General features: G+C 46.7%; 1 protein-coding gene across 2 annotated transcripts; it reads left to right on the top strand.

Annotated features, from left to right (window-relative positions):
• The first annotated feature begins 815 nt into the window (after window positions 1-815).
• On the top strand, window positions 816-14,174 carry LOC106592073 (somatostatin receptor type 5). Of its 2 annotated transcripts, none has more exons than XM_045713825.1 (7): window positions 816-2,013; window positions 4,798-5,209; window positions 6,666-7,052; window positions 8,768-8,957; window positions 9,830-9,912; window positions 10,181-10,330; window positions 13,740-14,174. In XM_045713825.1, the coding sequence occupies exons 2-7, from the start codon at window positions 4,841-4,843 to the stop codon at window positions 13,818-13,820; spliced, it is 1,260 nt and encodes a 419-aa protein (XP_045569781.1). In that variant the 5' UTR covers window positions 816-2,013; window positions 4,798-4,840; the 3' UTR covers window positions 13,821-14,174. The 2 variants fall into 2 exon arrangements, with proteins under 2 accessions (XP_045569781.1, XP_045569777.1); XM_045713821.1 differs by having other exon boundaries at window positions 818-2,013; window positions 13,544-14,174.
• Window positions 14,175-16,382: the final 2,208 nt, after the last annotated feature.

The raw sequence follows: 16,382 nt of genomic DNA, 5'->3' as shown, positions 1-16,382 counted from the left end.
TGTGTGTGTGTATCCATGCCAGTGTGTGTGTGTGTGTGTGTGTGTGTGTGTGTGTGTGTGTGTGTGTGTGTGTGTGGAGTGTGTGTGTGTGTGCCAGTGTGTACCCATAAAGGCCGTTGCAGTGCAAGCGCGGGGAAATCCTGATAACTGTATGCAGGTAGGGCACAAGGCTGTGCGGGTGCAGGGCTCGCCCCATCTGACATCCCGTAGAGAATGTAATTACTTAACGATGAGGAGTCGCAGTCGTGCCCGCTCGATATAGAGCTGTCAACCGCGTCAGGTAACACCTGCGGAGAGAGAGAGAGCGACCTGCCGCCTACGAGCTCTTTACAACCCTCCAGCGCTCTGATCTGATCTGGCGGGAGAGGCTGCACGGCGTAAGACTTTACAGTTGATTAAACATCAGACTTCTCTATGCCTTGGTGTTGCTAGTGCGTGCGTCAGAAGAATACTGCGCTTCTGAATGACTTGCTCTATGAGGTTCAGGCCGGGTAACTATAAAGCATGTTGTGCCTACTGCTGATGTAAAAAGCACTTTATAAAATATATGTGATTGATGGATTGATTGAACAGCAACGGGTTTCCGTGAGGGTCATGTTCATCTAACCTGGTAGAACGGATTTGTCGTGATCCTTTCCAGGGGGGAGACTACCGTACATCAGACCTCAATTTACCTCTCATCCTCTTCCTCTCTCTTCCTCTCCCTCGCTAACTCACCGCATGGTGTGTGCGCAGGTGAGCGAGTACATGCACGAGCGCCCTATCGGTAATGGATCGGGTGAGGGACGGTTGTGTGCGGGGCAGACAATACAGGGGCGAAACCTGCACGGCAACATCTTGGTGACATCATCTGACTGCGGGATAAATGTCACGCACGTTCCTCGGCCGAGTGTTAAATACTCCCACCCCGTACGCGGGAACCAGACCCCTTCTCTCTCCCTCTCCAAAAAGACCCTGCATGCGCGAGCTGCCCCGCCACACGCACTTATCTGCTAAAGGTGTTTCTGGAGAGAAGAAACACAACATTAAAACATACCCCCTACCCTAAGTCGCGTGTTTTTGAGAAACCTTGATGAGATATTGAAGGTGGCCAGCAACAGCCTTGGGCGGAGAAGATTCACTTTTCATCCAAAAGCAGACCCCCATTTCCTCCATGATCTTAGCCGACTGAGGCGAGACACTCCTGGGGAGTTGTGAAGGAAAGCCGCCCCACTAGATAAAAACAACTCAACCAAATGCAAATCTAAACAAGACGTTAAAATGACGTCTGTGCCCAGTGGGGCCTCGCCTCGGTTGGGACTGGCTGCGAGATGGGGAGACATGGAGCGGTAGCCAGAGCGCATAGGAGAGGAGCTATATAGGATAGCCTCACCCTACAGATCAACTTGACTGGGTTTTAAACCACTGCGAACAACAGCTACGTGAGGCGGAAAAGTTGTGAGGAAGAGCCGGAAAGATGCCGACACCCAGCCCAGAAGAGTAGTCTATGTTTCTCAAACCCCGGTTCATAGACATGGACCGATACTAATCGCTTGGATAATAGTGACCTTTCCGTCAGATAGTTAGCCGACACCGGTTAAGTCAGTTACGAAGTAATGATTATAATCAAAATGGTCCTCTAAGTAGGAAGACGAGCAGAGCAAGAGAGAAGTAGAGACGCTGCGCTAGAGTGATCAGTACCGATACCACGGACAGCGACTGAGAGCGTCAGGCTCCGCTCTCTCACCTCAACCGAAAAAACGGTTTGGAATTTGAAATATTTCATGAAATATTGAAAATACACTTTTTGGGGGGGGGGATGTAACAACGATTTTCTCTGGATTTTGATTGTTTTCAGAACGAACCATGAGAAGAGAAGGACTTTTATCTTCAGACTTTTATCCGTTCATCTTTGGAAATCGGTTCAGTCATCTACATCTTTAGACTTTTACTTATCGCTGTCTTTTAAGTTTCAAATACATCGGAATTTGAATTTCCACTTAAGCTTAATTGAGAATGCGCACTTAAAGCCAGGTAAAACTTAGCCTAACATTATTTTATAACCTACAATCTGATATAGCATACATAATCGAGAAAACAACATGTTTTTTTAAATAATACATTTAGTATATTTTTGGAACATTGAGATTTTGTATGTGTGCTATTCCATAGGTTTAGGACCTATGTCATAGAGTGTTTGAGACTCCTATATGTTGAAGTTAGATCCTAGGTCTATGTGTATGCTGACTGTGCGACATTTTGGCAGTTAAGCCATTTTTTCTACTTACCCAAAGTCAGACGAACTAGTGGATAGGCTACCATTTTTATGTCTCTGCGTGCAGGTTGAAGGTCGTTTCTGGAGCCATTGCTAACTAGTGTTAGCGCAATGACTAGAAGTCTACACGAACCGTTAGCATGCTAGCTGTTCATGTAGACTTCCAGTCATTGCGCTACCGCTAGCCAACTGCACGTAGAAACATACAAATGGTAGGCCTATCCATGATATCATCTGACTCTGGTTAAGTTTCCGACACAGCTTTTAAACAGCGTGCAGAAAAGGCTTTTAACACGGCATGCCGGTGCTTGTTCATGTTAGATTAGTTGTTTACGAGATGTCCATGTGTGAGCATGCGTGTGTGTATGTGTGTGTATGTGTGTGTGTATGTCTGTGTGTGTGTACGTGTGTGTATGTCTGTGTGTGTGTACGTGTGTATATGTCTGTATGCATGTGCGTGTACGTGTGTATGTGTGTGCATGTGTGTATGTGTATGTGTGTGTATGTTGATATGCGTGTGTGTGTGTATGTGTGTGTGTATATGTGTGGGTCTGTGTGTGTGTGTGTGATGTGGTGTGTGTGTGTGTGTGTGTGTGGTAGAAAAGAGAAAAAGAGACTTGTCAGAGCAGCGTTATTAATGTATTGAGCCTCTGGGAGAAGATGATGGTGTTGTATATCAATATCATCATTATCATGTGTTACACTTCATTATCGTCTAAGCTGTATTCTGTAAGAGCATAACCAGGGAGGGCCGAGACATTTTAATGTTGTTTTTCTAACTTCTCAACCGGTTAAGCATGATTACATCCAGTATAAGGGAGGTTTCCCAGACAGATTAAGAGTCTCATCCTGAACTAAAACCCAATGTCACTGGAGATTCTTCTAATCCCCGAGCTGACAAGGAACAAATCTGTTGTTCTGCGCCTGAACAAGGCAGTTAACCCATTGTTCCTAGGCCGTCATTGAAAATAAGAATGTGTTCTTAACTGACTTGCCTGGTTAAATAAAGGTAAAATAAAAAAATGGAAAGTGTTTTTGAGTCCAGAACTAAAGGCTTAACAGCTCCAGTTAGGGGCCAGATTCAACCCGGTCACGTTTTACCCGCCATGCACATTTTAAAGGGAATGTTCTCGCATTTGGATAGACCACATTCACGGTAAACTCTGCAAATGTCGACTTAATCGGGAAATTACCTTTAAATGTAAATTGCGCTATAACACAGATGTTCCGCTGTCCAGATGAAATCTAGCCCTTAGCCTATCTAGATCTGAGTTGTTTTATAGAGGGGACTGAGATGGGGACACACAGGGGTGGGCAACTCCAGTCTTCGAGGGCCTGATTGGTGTCCCAGTTTTTCCCCAGCCCCAGCTAACACACCTGACTCCAGTAATCACCTAATCATGATCTTCAGTTTAGAATGCAGTTTGATGAATCAGCTGTGTTTGCTAGGGATGGGGGGAAAAGTGTGAACCCATTCAGGACCCCGAGGACAGAAGTTGCCCACCACTGCCTGGGGGAAAGAACCACTGATATTCACTAGTATCAGAGGGAAACAGTGTGGGAAAGTGTTATGTGCAGTGTGTGTATGTGTGTGTGTGTGTGTGTGTGTGTGTGTGTGTGTGTGTGTGTGTGTGTGTGTGTGTGTGTGTGTGTGTGTGTGTGTGTGTGTGTGTGTGTGTGTGTGTGTGTGTGTGTGTGTGTGAGAGAGAGAGTGCGTCAGGTTCGAGTACGGGTGACTGCATATATGTGTGTGTCTTTGAGTGTGTGTGTGAGTGTGTAACTTCTTGGAATCGTCAGAGTGTGTCTCCACCCACCATGTATTCTCAGTGGGCACTGGGATGTCTGAATACCAAGCTCTGCAGTACACACGCACTCTAGTGATGAGCGGGTTGACTCATAACCCGCAGTCCTCGCAGGTTGTATAAAACAGAAAACAACGCATCAAAACAAATCCATAAATGTATTATTATTGTGCAGTTCATATTTGTAGGCTACATTGAGGTTTTTAAATTCATTATTTGTATCTGGCATTAGTGCCGAGGTCTACGCTTTAGGACCTGACCGTATGCGCTCCAAATACACACACATTTTGATTTATTTCTAACATTTTGATTTAACCTTTATTTAACTAGGAATGTCAGTTAAGAACAAATTCTTATTTACAATGACGGCCTACCTCCAAATGCTTTTGGGAACTTGGGCAGAAAAAATATAGCAGGAACTGTACAGCGCATGTTGTATACCTGCAGGTTGGGTGCAGACCTCAGATGTTCCCTTCATCACATGTAGTCGGGCGGTTGTGGATGGGTTATTAGCGAACAGCTGACACGCGCATCACTAACGCACACACACACGCACACACACACACACACACACACACACACACACACACACACACACACACACACACATACACACACAGAATCATACATTTTTACTGGAGTTTTACAGTAGACAGAGTTGCATTCCTTTTATCACAGAGACTCTCTCACACACACACACACACACACACCTCTTTTAATTTTCTGTCTCTTCTGCTGCAGGTCTGAAGGTCTCCTCCCCTCCCCTACACACCCTACATCCAAAATGGAGCCTGTGGACAGGACAGGCTGGACACCGCTCTCTGGTGACCCCAACACCTCCACTCCCAACCTGGGGTATCACTACTCCTACCCTGATTCTGGTACTGCAACCCCGTCCTTCCCCTCCCCATCCTTCTTCCCCAGTTCCTCCTCCAACGTGTCCAGTCAGAGTGTCCCGTTCCAGGGCAGCAGTACCCTGATGACTGCGGTCATCTCCCTGAGTGTGTTCGTGGTCGGCCTGATCGGTAACACCCTGGCTATCTACGTGGTGCTGCGCTACGCCAAGATGAAGACCGTCACCAACATCTATATCCTGAACCTGGCAGTCGCAGACGAACTGTACATCCTGGGACTTCCCTTCCTCACCACCCAGGTAGCCTAGAGGTCAGAGGTTAGATATGAACTGTACATCCTGGGACTTCCCTTCCTCACCACCCAGGTAGCCTAGAGGTCAGAGGTTAGATATGAACTGTACATCCTGGGACTTCCCTTCCTCACCACCCAGGTAGTCTGGAGGTCAGAGGTTAGAGATGAACTGTACATCCTGGGACTTTCCTTCCTCACCACCAGGTAGTCTGGAGGTTAGAGGTTAGAGACACAGTGTACATCCTGGGACTTCCCTTCCTCACCACCCAGGTAGTCTAGAGGTCAGAGGTTAGATATGAACTGTACATCCTGGGACTTCCCTTCCTCACCACCCAGGTAGCCTAGAGGTCAGAGGTTAGAGATGAACTGTACATCCTGGGACTTCCCTTCCTCACCACCCAGGTAGTCTAGAGGTCAGAGGTTAGAGATGAACTGTACATCCTGGGACTTCCCTTCCTCACCACCCAGGTAGCCTAGAGGTCAGAGGTTAGAGATGAACTGTACATCCTGGGACTTCCTTTCCTCACCACCCAGGTAGCCTAGAGGTCAGAGGTTAGAGATGAACTGTACATCCTGGGACTTCCCTTCCTCACCACCCAGGTAGTCTGGAGGTTAGAGGTTAGAGATGAACTGTACATCCTGGGACTTCCCTTTCTCACCACCCAGGTAGTCTGGAGGTTAGAGGTTAGAGATGAACTGTACATCCTGGGACTTCTCTTCCTCACCACCCAGGTAGCCTAGAGGTCAGAGGTTAGAGGTTAGAGATGAACTGTACATCCTGGGGCTTCCCTTCCTCACCACCCAGGTAGCCTAGAGGTCAAAGGTTAGAGACACACTGTACATCCTGGGACTTCCCTTCCTCACCACCCAGGTAGTCTAGAGGTTAGAGGTTAGAGACGCACTGTACACCCTGGGATTTCCCTTCCTCACCACCCAGGTAGCCTAGAGGTCAGAGGTTAGAGGTTAGAGATGAACTGTACATCCTGGGGCTTCCCTTCCTCACCACCCAGGTAGCCTAGAGGTCAAAGGTTACAGATTAGAGACGCACTGTACACCCTGGGATTTCCCTTCCTCACCACCCAGGTAGCCTAGAGGTCAGAGGTTACAGATTAGAGATGAACTGTACATCCTGGGACTTCCCTTCCTCCACCCAGGTGAGGTTAGAGGTTAGAGGCTAGAGGAGTGGGCCAGCAACCCGAGGGTTGTCGGTTTGAATCCTAGCTCCGACAAGGCAACATCTGGTCTGGAGTAAGGGTAACTGAAAGGTTTCTGGCATCAGTGTCCAAGATGCCATCTCATCTCTTGCCGTTGTGCCCTTAAGCAAGGCACGTAAGCTATAAACGTCCCTCTGCGCCAACCTCTGTATCTGTTTGTCTTTCTGAGGGGTTTGAATAAAGCAGAAGACAAGTTCCAATAAAGTAATCTCTTCTTCCTCCTCCTCCTCTTCCTCCTCCTCCTTCCAGAACGTTCTCTCCTACTGGCCGTTCGGCTCCTTCCTGTGTCGCGTGCTAATGACCGCTGACTCCATGAGCCAATTCAGCTCCATCTTCTGTCTGACCGGGATGTCTATCGACCGCTACCTGGCCGTGGTCCACCCCATACGGTCTACAAAATGGCGGCGTCCACGAGTGGCGAAGGTGGTGAGCGCCGCGGTGTGGGCGTTGTCGTTGATGGTCGTCCTGCCCGTTGTCGTGTTCTCCGGCGTTCAGGACACGTTCAACTCGTGTAACATTAGCTGGCCGGAGCCTCAGGATGTGTGGTCGACCGTGTTTATACTGTACACGGCTACGCTAGGGTTCTTCGGACCACTCCTGGTCATCTGTCTCTGCTACCTGCTCATCGTGGTCAAGGTGGGGGTCAAAATCATTCTGGTTTTCTTCTGTGTTTCTGTGTTAGCTACAGTACCATCGTTTTGGTTGCCCGTTGTGGTCAAGACTGCATTATTAGAAATGTTTGGTTCGGCTGTTTGAACTCTCTGACAGTGGATGTTTCTGTCATTTTTTCATTTGGTCATTAAACACTTCCCTGTGTTGTTGTTTTGTGCAACTAGCTCTCACAGTCTTACCTCAGAATTAGACATTCATCCATGTTTCTCAAACGTCAAATTTCGAATTTGTTTCAAATGTCACATGTTGAAGTGTTTAAGGTTACATTTAGGCATTAACTCCGAAATCTTAAGGTTAGGTATTTACTCTAAATGGTTACGGTTTGGGTATTAACACTGAATGGTTAAGGTTAGGTGTTAACTCTGAATGGTTAAGGTTTGGGTTAGGCTTATAACAAAGATTCTAAAAATAACCTTATATTGCTGGATTTGAACATATAACCTTTGCACCAGAGGCAGATTGTCACAGCTGTCGTAAGGAGAAGCGGACCAAAGTGCAGCGTGTCTGTCATTCCACATTTTATTTACACTGTGAAACTATGCAATACATAAATAAACTGAATGACAAAAACAACAAACCGTGACGTAGAGGTGAAACATACACAGACTCAAAGATAATCTCCCACAAACCCAGGTGGAAAAAAACCCTACTTAAGTATGATCTCCAATTAGAGACAACGAGGACCAGCTGCCTCTAACTGGAGATCATCCCAAACAAAACCCCAACATAGAAATACAAAACTAGAACCTGAACATAGAAAACATAGAAAACCCCCCCCTGTCACGCCCTGACCTACTCTACCATAGAAAATAACATCTTTCTATGGTCAGGACGTGACAGTACCCCCCCCAAAGGTGCGGACTCCAAACGCACCGACAACAAAAGAACCCCCCCAAAAAAGGGAGGGTTAGGGAGGGTGCAAATGTTTTTGGCGGCTCTGGTGCAGTAAGCAGAACCTTCTCATCCCGCGGATCCTCCAACAGAGGCGGCTCCGGTTCAGGACGTAACCCCCGCTCCGCCCGCTGATCCCTCCGTTTTTGTGTCAAAACTAGAACCTGAACATAGAAATAGAAAACATAGGGAAAAAAAACCTGTCACGCCCTGACCTACTCTACCATAGAAAATAACATCTTTCTATGGTCAGGACATGACACAGATGCTTACACCCATCTACAACACCCCAGCAAAACCCAAACCTACTTGAATGTAACAGCGCTCACTGTTGCCCCTAGTGGTCTGTTTCCACGCCATCTCCCGACCTCAGACATGGATGGATTAATACTGACTTGTATCACGGGTGACCTGGCTGCTTTTGTGGTCATTATCTTCAAGGTGTGTGAAAAAGCATTCCGGAATATTATTTTGTTCTGTTTTGTCATTCCAACCATTCTTTTCGGTGTTAGCATCTTTTGGTAGTATGTAATAGAGATTCTGCTGAAACTTTCCTTTTTCTAATTTACCATGTTCATATGTTTTAGAATACATTTGTATAACATGTTATCATCATCACTATCATCATCATTGCCATCCTCCAGTCTATGACTAGGGTGGCTGGAGTCTTTGGCAATTTTTAAGACCTGACGCCGCCTGGTACAGAGGTCCTGGATGTCATCAAGCTTGGCCCCAGTGATGTACTGGGTCATATGCACTACCCTCCGCCATTTTGTTACCCCCTCCAGGTGAAGTCTTCAGGTGTGCGGGCGGGCTTCACCAAGCGTCGGCGGTCAGAGCGTAAGGTGACCCGTATGGTGGTGATCATCGTGGTGGTCTTCGTCCTCTGCTGGCTCCCCTTCTTCATTATCAACATCATCAACCTCATCATCATCATCCCAGAGTCCTCCGTGACCGCTGGCATCTACTTCTTCTCTGGTAACAGAAGAAACCTTTTAGGCTGCATCCCAAATAGCACCCTAATCCCTGTGTAGTGTACTACTGTTTACCAGAGCCCTATGGGGAATAGGTTACACTCACTCTAACCCTAAGGGGGAGAGGGTTGGAGAGAGGAGGAGAGGGGAAAGGAGGGAAAGAGTGGAAAGAGGGGAAGGAGATGGGAGGAGAGGGGTAAGAGGGGGAGGAGATGGGGAGGTGAGGGGAAAGAGGGGGAGGAGATGGGGAGGAGAGGGGAAAGAGGTGGGAGGAGAGGGGAAAGAGGGGGAGGAGAGGGGAAAGAGGGGGAGGGAATGGGGAAAGGGGGAGGAGAGGGGAAATAGGGGGAGGAGATGGGACAGAGGGGGGAGGAGAGGGGAAAAAGGGGGAGGAGAGGGGAAAGAGGGGGAGTGAATGGGGAAAGGGGGAGGAGAGGGGAAACAGAAGGGAGGAGAGGGGAAAGAGAGGGGAGTAGGGGGGAAAGAGAGGGGGGAGATGGGAAAAGAGAGCAAGAGAGGGAGTTAGGAGAGAGAGAGAAACAGAGAAAGAGAGAGAGAGGTGGGAGAGAGAAGAGAGAGAGAGGGAGAGAGAGAGAGAAAGTGAGAGGGAGAGAGAGCTGAGAGAGAGTGAGAGAGGGCTGGGATCGAGAGAGAGAGAGAGAGAGGTGGGATCGAGAGAGAGAGAGAGGTGGGATCGAGAGAGAGAGAGAGAGAGAGAGAGAGAGAGTGAGGGGGAGAGAGAGCTGAGAGAGAGGTGGGAGAGAGAGAGAGAGGTGGGAGAGAGAGAGCTGAGAGAGAGAGAGGTGGGAGAGAGAGAGAAGGAGAAAAGTGTGAGACAGACATTGATTGACCATTAGTTTTGTCTCTACTCCCCAGTCATCCTGTCCTATGTTAACTCCTGTGCCAACCCTCTGCTCTATGGCTTCCTGTCAGACAACTTCAGACAGAGCTTCAGAAAGGTGATTATTATTTATTCAACCTTTATTTAACCTTTATTTAAACAGTTAAAGATACTTGAGGCTTGAAAACTCTTTTACGAGGGAGACCTGGGGACCTGGAGGTGCTTTATGGCCAGGCACCACCATCCCCTTCACAGAACAATTTGTTATTTCATAGAATAGACATTTATTAGTACATGTTATGTATTTATATAAAATATCAGTTTTCCTCAGTGCTCACCACAGTGCATCGTCTTCCCGATCCCATGTGCTTGATTTCTTCCGGAAGGTTCTGTGCGTGCGGAAGGCCAACGGCGTGGAGGATGGTGACCCCAGCGCCCCGAGGATGGAGAAGACTAGAGAGACCACTAGAGACGACTCCTTCCTGTCGCCTAGGAACCACGATGGACACAACGGACACACACCACAGAATAGCCAGGTGAGCCGTGTGTGTGTGTGTGTGTGTGTGTGTGTGTGTGTGTGTGTGTGTGTGTGTGTGTGTGTGTGTGTGTGTGTGTGGTGTGTAGGAGTGTATACATGTTTATTACTGGTGGTCTCAGTAGGAGTGTATAGATGTTTATTACTGTGGTCTCAGTAGGAGTGTATAGATGTTTATTACTGTGGTCTCAGTAGGAGTGTATAGATGTTTATTACTGTGGTCTCAGTAGGAGTGTGTAGATGTTTATTACTGTGGTCTCAGTAGGAGTGTGTAGATGTTTATTACTGTGGTCTCAGTAGGAGTGTATAGATGTTTATTACTGTGGTCTCAGTAGGAGTGTATAGATGTTTATTACTGTGGTCTCAGTAGGAGTGTATATATGTTTATTACTGGTGGTCTCAGTAGGAGTGTATAGATGTTTATTACTGGTGGTCTCAGCAGGAGTGTATAGATGTTTATTACTGGTGGTCTGAGTAGGAGTGTATAGATGTTTATTACTGTGGTCTCAGTAGGAGTGTATAGATGTTTATTACTGGTGGTCTCAGTAGGAGTGTTTATATGTTTATTACTGGTGGTCTCAGTAGGAGTGTATAGATGTTTATTACTGGTGGTCTCAGTAGGAGTGTTTATATGTTTTTACTGGTGGTCTCAGTAGGAGTGTATAGATGTTTATTACTGTGGTCTCAGTAGGAGTGTATAGATGTTTATTACTGGTGGTCTCAGTAGGAGTGTGTAGATGTTTATTACTGTGGTCTCAGTAGGAGTGTATAGATGTTTATTACTGGTGGTCTCAGTAGGAGTGTTTATATGTTTTTTACTGGTGGTCTCAGTAGGAGTGTATAGATGTTTATTACTGTGGTCTCAGTAGGAGTGTATAGATGTTTATTACTGTGGTCTCAGTAGGAGTGTATAGATGTTTATTACTGTGGTCTCAGTAGGAGTGTATAGATGTTTATTACTGGTGGTCTCAGTAGGAGTGTATAGATGTTTATTACTGTGGTCTCAGTAGGAGTGTATAGATGTTTATTACTGTGGTCTCAGTAGGAGTGTATAGATGTTTATTACTGGTGGTCTCAGTAGGAGTGTGTAGATGTTTATTACTGGTGGTCTCAGTAGGAGTGTATAGATGTTTATTACTGTGGTCTCAGTAGGAGTGTATAGATGTTTATTACTGTGGTCTCAGTAGGAGTGTATAGATGTTTATTACTGTGGTCTCAGTAGGAGTGTGTAGATGTTTATTACTGGTGGTCTCGTAGGAGTGTATAGATGTTTATTACTGTGGTCTCAGTAGGAGTGTATAGATGTTTATTACTGTGGTCTCAGTAGGAGTGTATAGATGTTTATTACTGTGGTCTCAGTAGGAGTGTATAGATGTTTATTACTGGTGGTCTCAGTAGGAGTGTATAGATGTTTATTACTGTGGTCTCAGTAGGAGTGTATAGATGTTTATTACTGTGGTCTCAGTAGGAGTGTATAGATGCTTATTACTGGTGGTCTCAGTAGGAGTGTATAGATGTTTATTACTGTGGTCTCAGTAGGAGTGTATAGATGTTTAGTGTATGGGTATCACCAGTTTGCGGCAATGTTTTTTTAATGCCAATAAAGCATTTTTTTGTTTCATGAATGGAGAGAGGGACGGAGAGAGATGGATGGAGAGAGAGGGATGGAGAGAGAGGGATGGAGAGAGAGGGATGGAGAGGGGGATGGAGAGAGAGGGATGGAGAGAGAGGAGATAGAGAAAGGCAGAGGGAGGGATGTACAGGGGGAGATGGAGAGAGAGAAAGGCAGAGGGAGGGATGTACAGGGGGAGATGGAGAGAGAGAAAGGCAGAGGGAGGGATGTACAGGGGGAGATGGAGAGAGAGAGGAGAGAGAGAAAGGCAGAGGGAGGGATGTACAGGGGGAGATGGAGAGAGAGAAAGGCAGAGGGAGGGATTGAGGTAGAGTGAAAACGGGGGAGAGAGGAGGACGGAACAGTGTCCAATCTGCTCAATATGGCTGCGAAATGGTGTGTGTGTGTGTGTGTGTGTGTGTGTGTGTGTGTGTGTGTGTGTGTGTGTGTGTGTGTGGTCCCTCTGTCGTAACAGTAAGCAGTGTGTGATTGAGGTGTTGTAGCAGAGAGATTGGTTCTGGTTAAAGTCCTGTATGTGTGATTCAGCTCTAAATGAGACGGATTGGTTCTGGTTAAAGTCCTGTATGTGTGATTCAGCTCTAAATGAGACGGATTGGTTCTGGTTAAAGTCCTGTATGTGTGATTCAGCTATAAATGAGACAGATTGGTTCTGGTTAAAGTCCTGGATGTGTGATTCAGCTATAAATGAGACAGATTGGTTCTGGTTAAAGTCCTGTATGTGTGATTCAGCTCTAAATGAGACAGATTGGTTCTGGTTAAAGTCCTGTATGTGTGATTCAGCTATAAATGAGACAGATTGGTTCTGGTTAAAGTCCTGGATGTGTGATTCAGCTATAAATGAGACAGATTGGTTCTGGTTAAAGTCCTGTATGTGTGATTCAGCTCTAAATGAGACGGATTGGTTCTGGTTAAAGTCCTGGATGTGTGATTCAGCTCTAAATGAGACAGATTGGTTCTGGTTAAAGTCCTGGATGTGTGATTCAGCTATAAATGAGACAGATTGGTTCTGGTTAAAGTCCTGGATGTGTGATTCAGCTCTAAATGAGACAGATTGGTTCTGGTTAAAGTCCTGTATGTGTGATTCAGCTCTAAATGAGACAGATTGGTTCTGGTTAAAGTCCTGGATGTGTGATTCAGCTATAAATGAGACAGATTGGTTCTGGTTAAAGTCCTGGATGTGTGATTCAGCTCTAAATGAGACAGATTGGTTCTGGTTAAAGTCCTGGATGTGTGATTCAGCTATAAATGAGACAGATTGGTTCTGGTTAAAGTCCTGTATGTGTGATTCAGCTATAAATGAGACAGATTGGTTCTGGTTAAAGTCCTGGATGTGTGATTCAGCTCTAAATGAGACAGATTGAAATAGAAAGCTGGTTTTGAGGTGAACAGGAGCTCTCTCTTTATTTGTTCTGTTTCAGTCAGTCATTATGGATCACACTCTCCACACACACACACACACACACACACACACACACACACACACACACACACACACACACACACACACACACACACACACACACACACACACACACACACACGAACGCACACCTGAGGTGCCACTGTCTCTTGTCTTTGCAGGCCGTCCAATTGGAGCCTTGTGGTAGCCCAGGGGAGGAGACAAGGCCCTCAGGGCCCACTGTGACTGGCCAGTCCTCGCTTTAAACTCACTCTCTTTCTCTCTCTCTCTCGCTCTCTCTCTCTCTCTCTCTCTCTCTGTCTCTCTCTCTCTCTCTCTCTCTCTCTCTCTCTCTCTCTCTCTCTCTGCCTACTGAAGGTGTCTCCTCACATTCCGGCCACACCCACTTCTCACACCACTGCAAACCTGCACCCTCCCCCACACGAGGCCGCCCCGTGACCCCGATCCAGACCCAGGCACCGCCACCACCGTAACGACCATGTCAACCCCGCCCATCATCACGGCACCCACCGTTGCCATCGCCGCCGCCACGCCCCCCGCCATGAACTCTGAACTCTTACTTCATACACAAACAGGAAGTGGAAAAAGAAGGATAGTGAGTTCACTTGCTGTGTATGTGAAAACTCTTGAACCTAAAAAGGGAAGAGGAGGAAGAGGTGGAGAGAGGGGGATGACATTGTTAGAGGAGAAGGAGAGGATGAATAGAGGAATGAACAGACTGCTAAACAGACAAATCCCTTTCCTGTTTACTGAGTTCACACAACCTACACCACACACACACACACACACACACACACACACACACACACACACACACACACACACACACACACACACACACACACACACACACACACACACACACACACACACACACACACACACACACACACAGACTTCGTTCTCCAATATGACTCAGCAGGTTGTTCAGGTATGTTGTTCTGAGTCACCGTGGAGACGTGTCTCTTCTCAGTCTTTCATTTGTTCCCTCTCCACCGATCCCTACCTCCCACCCTCCATCTCTCATTCTCTCGTTCTCACTCTACCTCCTTCACTCCTTCGCTCTGTCTCTACCTCCCTCCCTCCTTGCTGTCTCTACCTCCCTAACTCCTTCTCTCTGTCTCTACCTCCCTCCTTCTCTCTGTCTCTATCTCCCTCCTTCTCTCTGTCTCTATCTCCCTCCCTCCTTCTCTGTCTCTACCTCCTCCCTCCTTCTCTCTGCCTCTACCTCCTTCCCTCCTTCTCTCTGTCTCTACCTCCCTCCTCTCTGTCTCTATCTCCCTCCTTCTCTCTGTCTCTACCTCCCTCCCGCCTTCTCTCTGTCTCTATCTACCTCCCTCCCTCCCTATTTATTTTTGGGCTCAACATCCCTCTCCCAAGCCCCTTCATCCTTCCCTCGATTCCTCCTTCCTTCCATCCCTCTATTCTCCACCCCTCCATCCCTCTGTTCTCCAACCCTCCATCCAGCAAAGTGCCTTTCCACCCATCCAGATATCTCAGATAAAGGTGAAAATTGCTCTAAGTTTCATGACGGACAGTCACAAAAAATTGTTGTCAGGACCAGTGCGCGCTCTATCTCTCTCTCTCTCTCTCTCTCTGTCTCTCTCTGTCTCTCTCTCTCTATCTCTCTCTCTCTCTCTCTCTCTCTCTCTCTCTCTCTCAAGTAAAATGAACACTGAAAAGTGAACAGTAAATATTACACTCACACAAGTTCCAAAATAATAGACATTTCAAATGTCATATTATGTATATATACAGTGTTGTAATGAAGTACAAAAGGGAAAATAAATAGACATACATATGAGTTGGATTTACAATAGTGTTTGTTCTTCACTGGTTGACCTTTTCTTGAGGCAACAGATCACAAATGTTGCACACTGTGGCATTTCACTCAATAGATATGGGAGTTTATCAAAATTTGATTTGTTTTCTAATTCTTTGTGGGTCTGTGTAATCTGTGGGAAATGTGTCTCTAATATGGTCTTACATTTGTCAGGAGGTTAGGAAGTGCAGCTCAGTTTCCACCTCATTTTGTGGGCAGTGTGCACATAGCCTTTCTCTTGGGAGCCAGGTCTGCCTACGGCGGACTTTCTCAATAGCTAGGCCATGCTCACTTAGTCTGCACATTGTCAAAGCTTTCCTTAATATTGGGTCAGTCACAGTGGTCAGGTATTCTGTCACTGTGTACTCTCTGTTTAGGGCCAAATAGCATTCTAGTTTGCTCTGTTTTTTTGGTAATTCTTTCCAATGTGTCAAGTAATTATCTCTTTGTTTTCTCATGATTTGGTTGAGTCTAATTGTGTTGCTGTCCTGGGGTCTGTGGGGTCTGTTTGTGAACAGAGCCCCAGGACCTGCTTGCTTCTCTCTGTCTGTCTGTCTGTCTGTCTGTCTGTCTGTCTGTCTGTCTGTCTGTCTGTCTGTCTGTCTGTCTGTCTGTCTGTCTGTCTGTCTGTCTGTCTGTCTGTCTGTCTGTCTGTCTGTCTGTCTGTCTGTCTGTCTGTCTCTCTCTCTCCTCCCTCTATTCTATCCTTCTCATTCACTCTCCCTCGGTTTCTCCCTCTATCTCTCTCTCTCCCTCTCTCACTCTCTCTTTTATCTTTTGATGACCAGTTACAGAGGAGCTTTAAGTGCAACAACAGACACAAAGTAAACACCATGAAACACCATGAAGCAGCACCACTTACAGGGTCGTTGTTACAGAGGTGATGAGTCCCACTCCATCTGAGGCTGTTAAGTGACTGATGCAGGAGTTTTGATTACCACTTGATTACAGGGATGCTCTAAGTGTAGCAGCAGCAGCAGCAGCAGCAGCAGCATGAAGCACCACACCACTTTCAGGGTTGTTTGTTGCAGAGGAGAGGACACAGAGTTTCATCTATTTCAACAGTTGATTTGTAAGACATGTTCATGTCACGACTTCCACCGAGGGTGGCTCCTCTCCCTGTCCGGGCGGCGCTCGGCGGTCGTCGTCGCCGGCCTACTAGCTGCCACCGATCCATT

Source organism: Salmo salar, chromosome ssa02, assembly GCF_905237065.1.
Source record: "Salmo salar chromosome ssa02, Ssal_v3.1, whole genome shotgun sequence".
Classification (NCBI taxonomy): Eukaryota; Metazoa; Chordata; class Actinopteri; order Salmoniformes; family Salmonidae; genus Salmo; species Salmo salar.
This window is presented reverse-complemented; position numbering and strand designations above follow the sequence as displayed.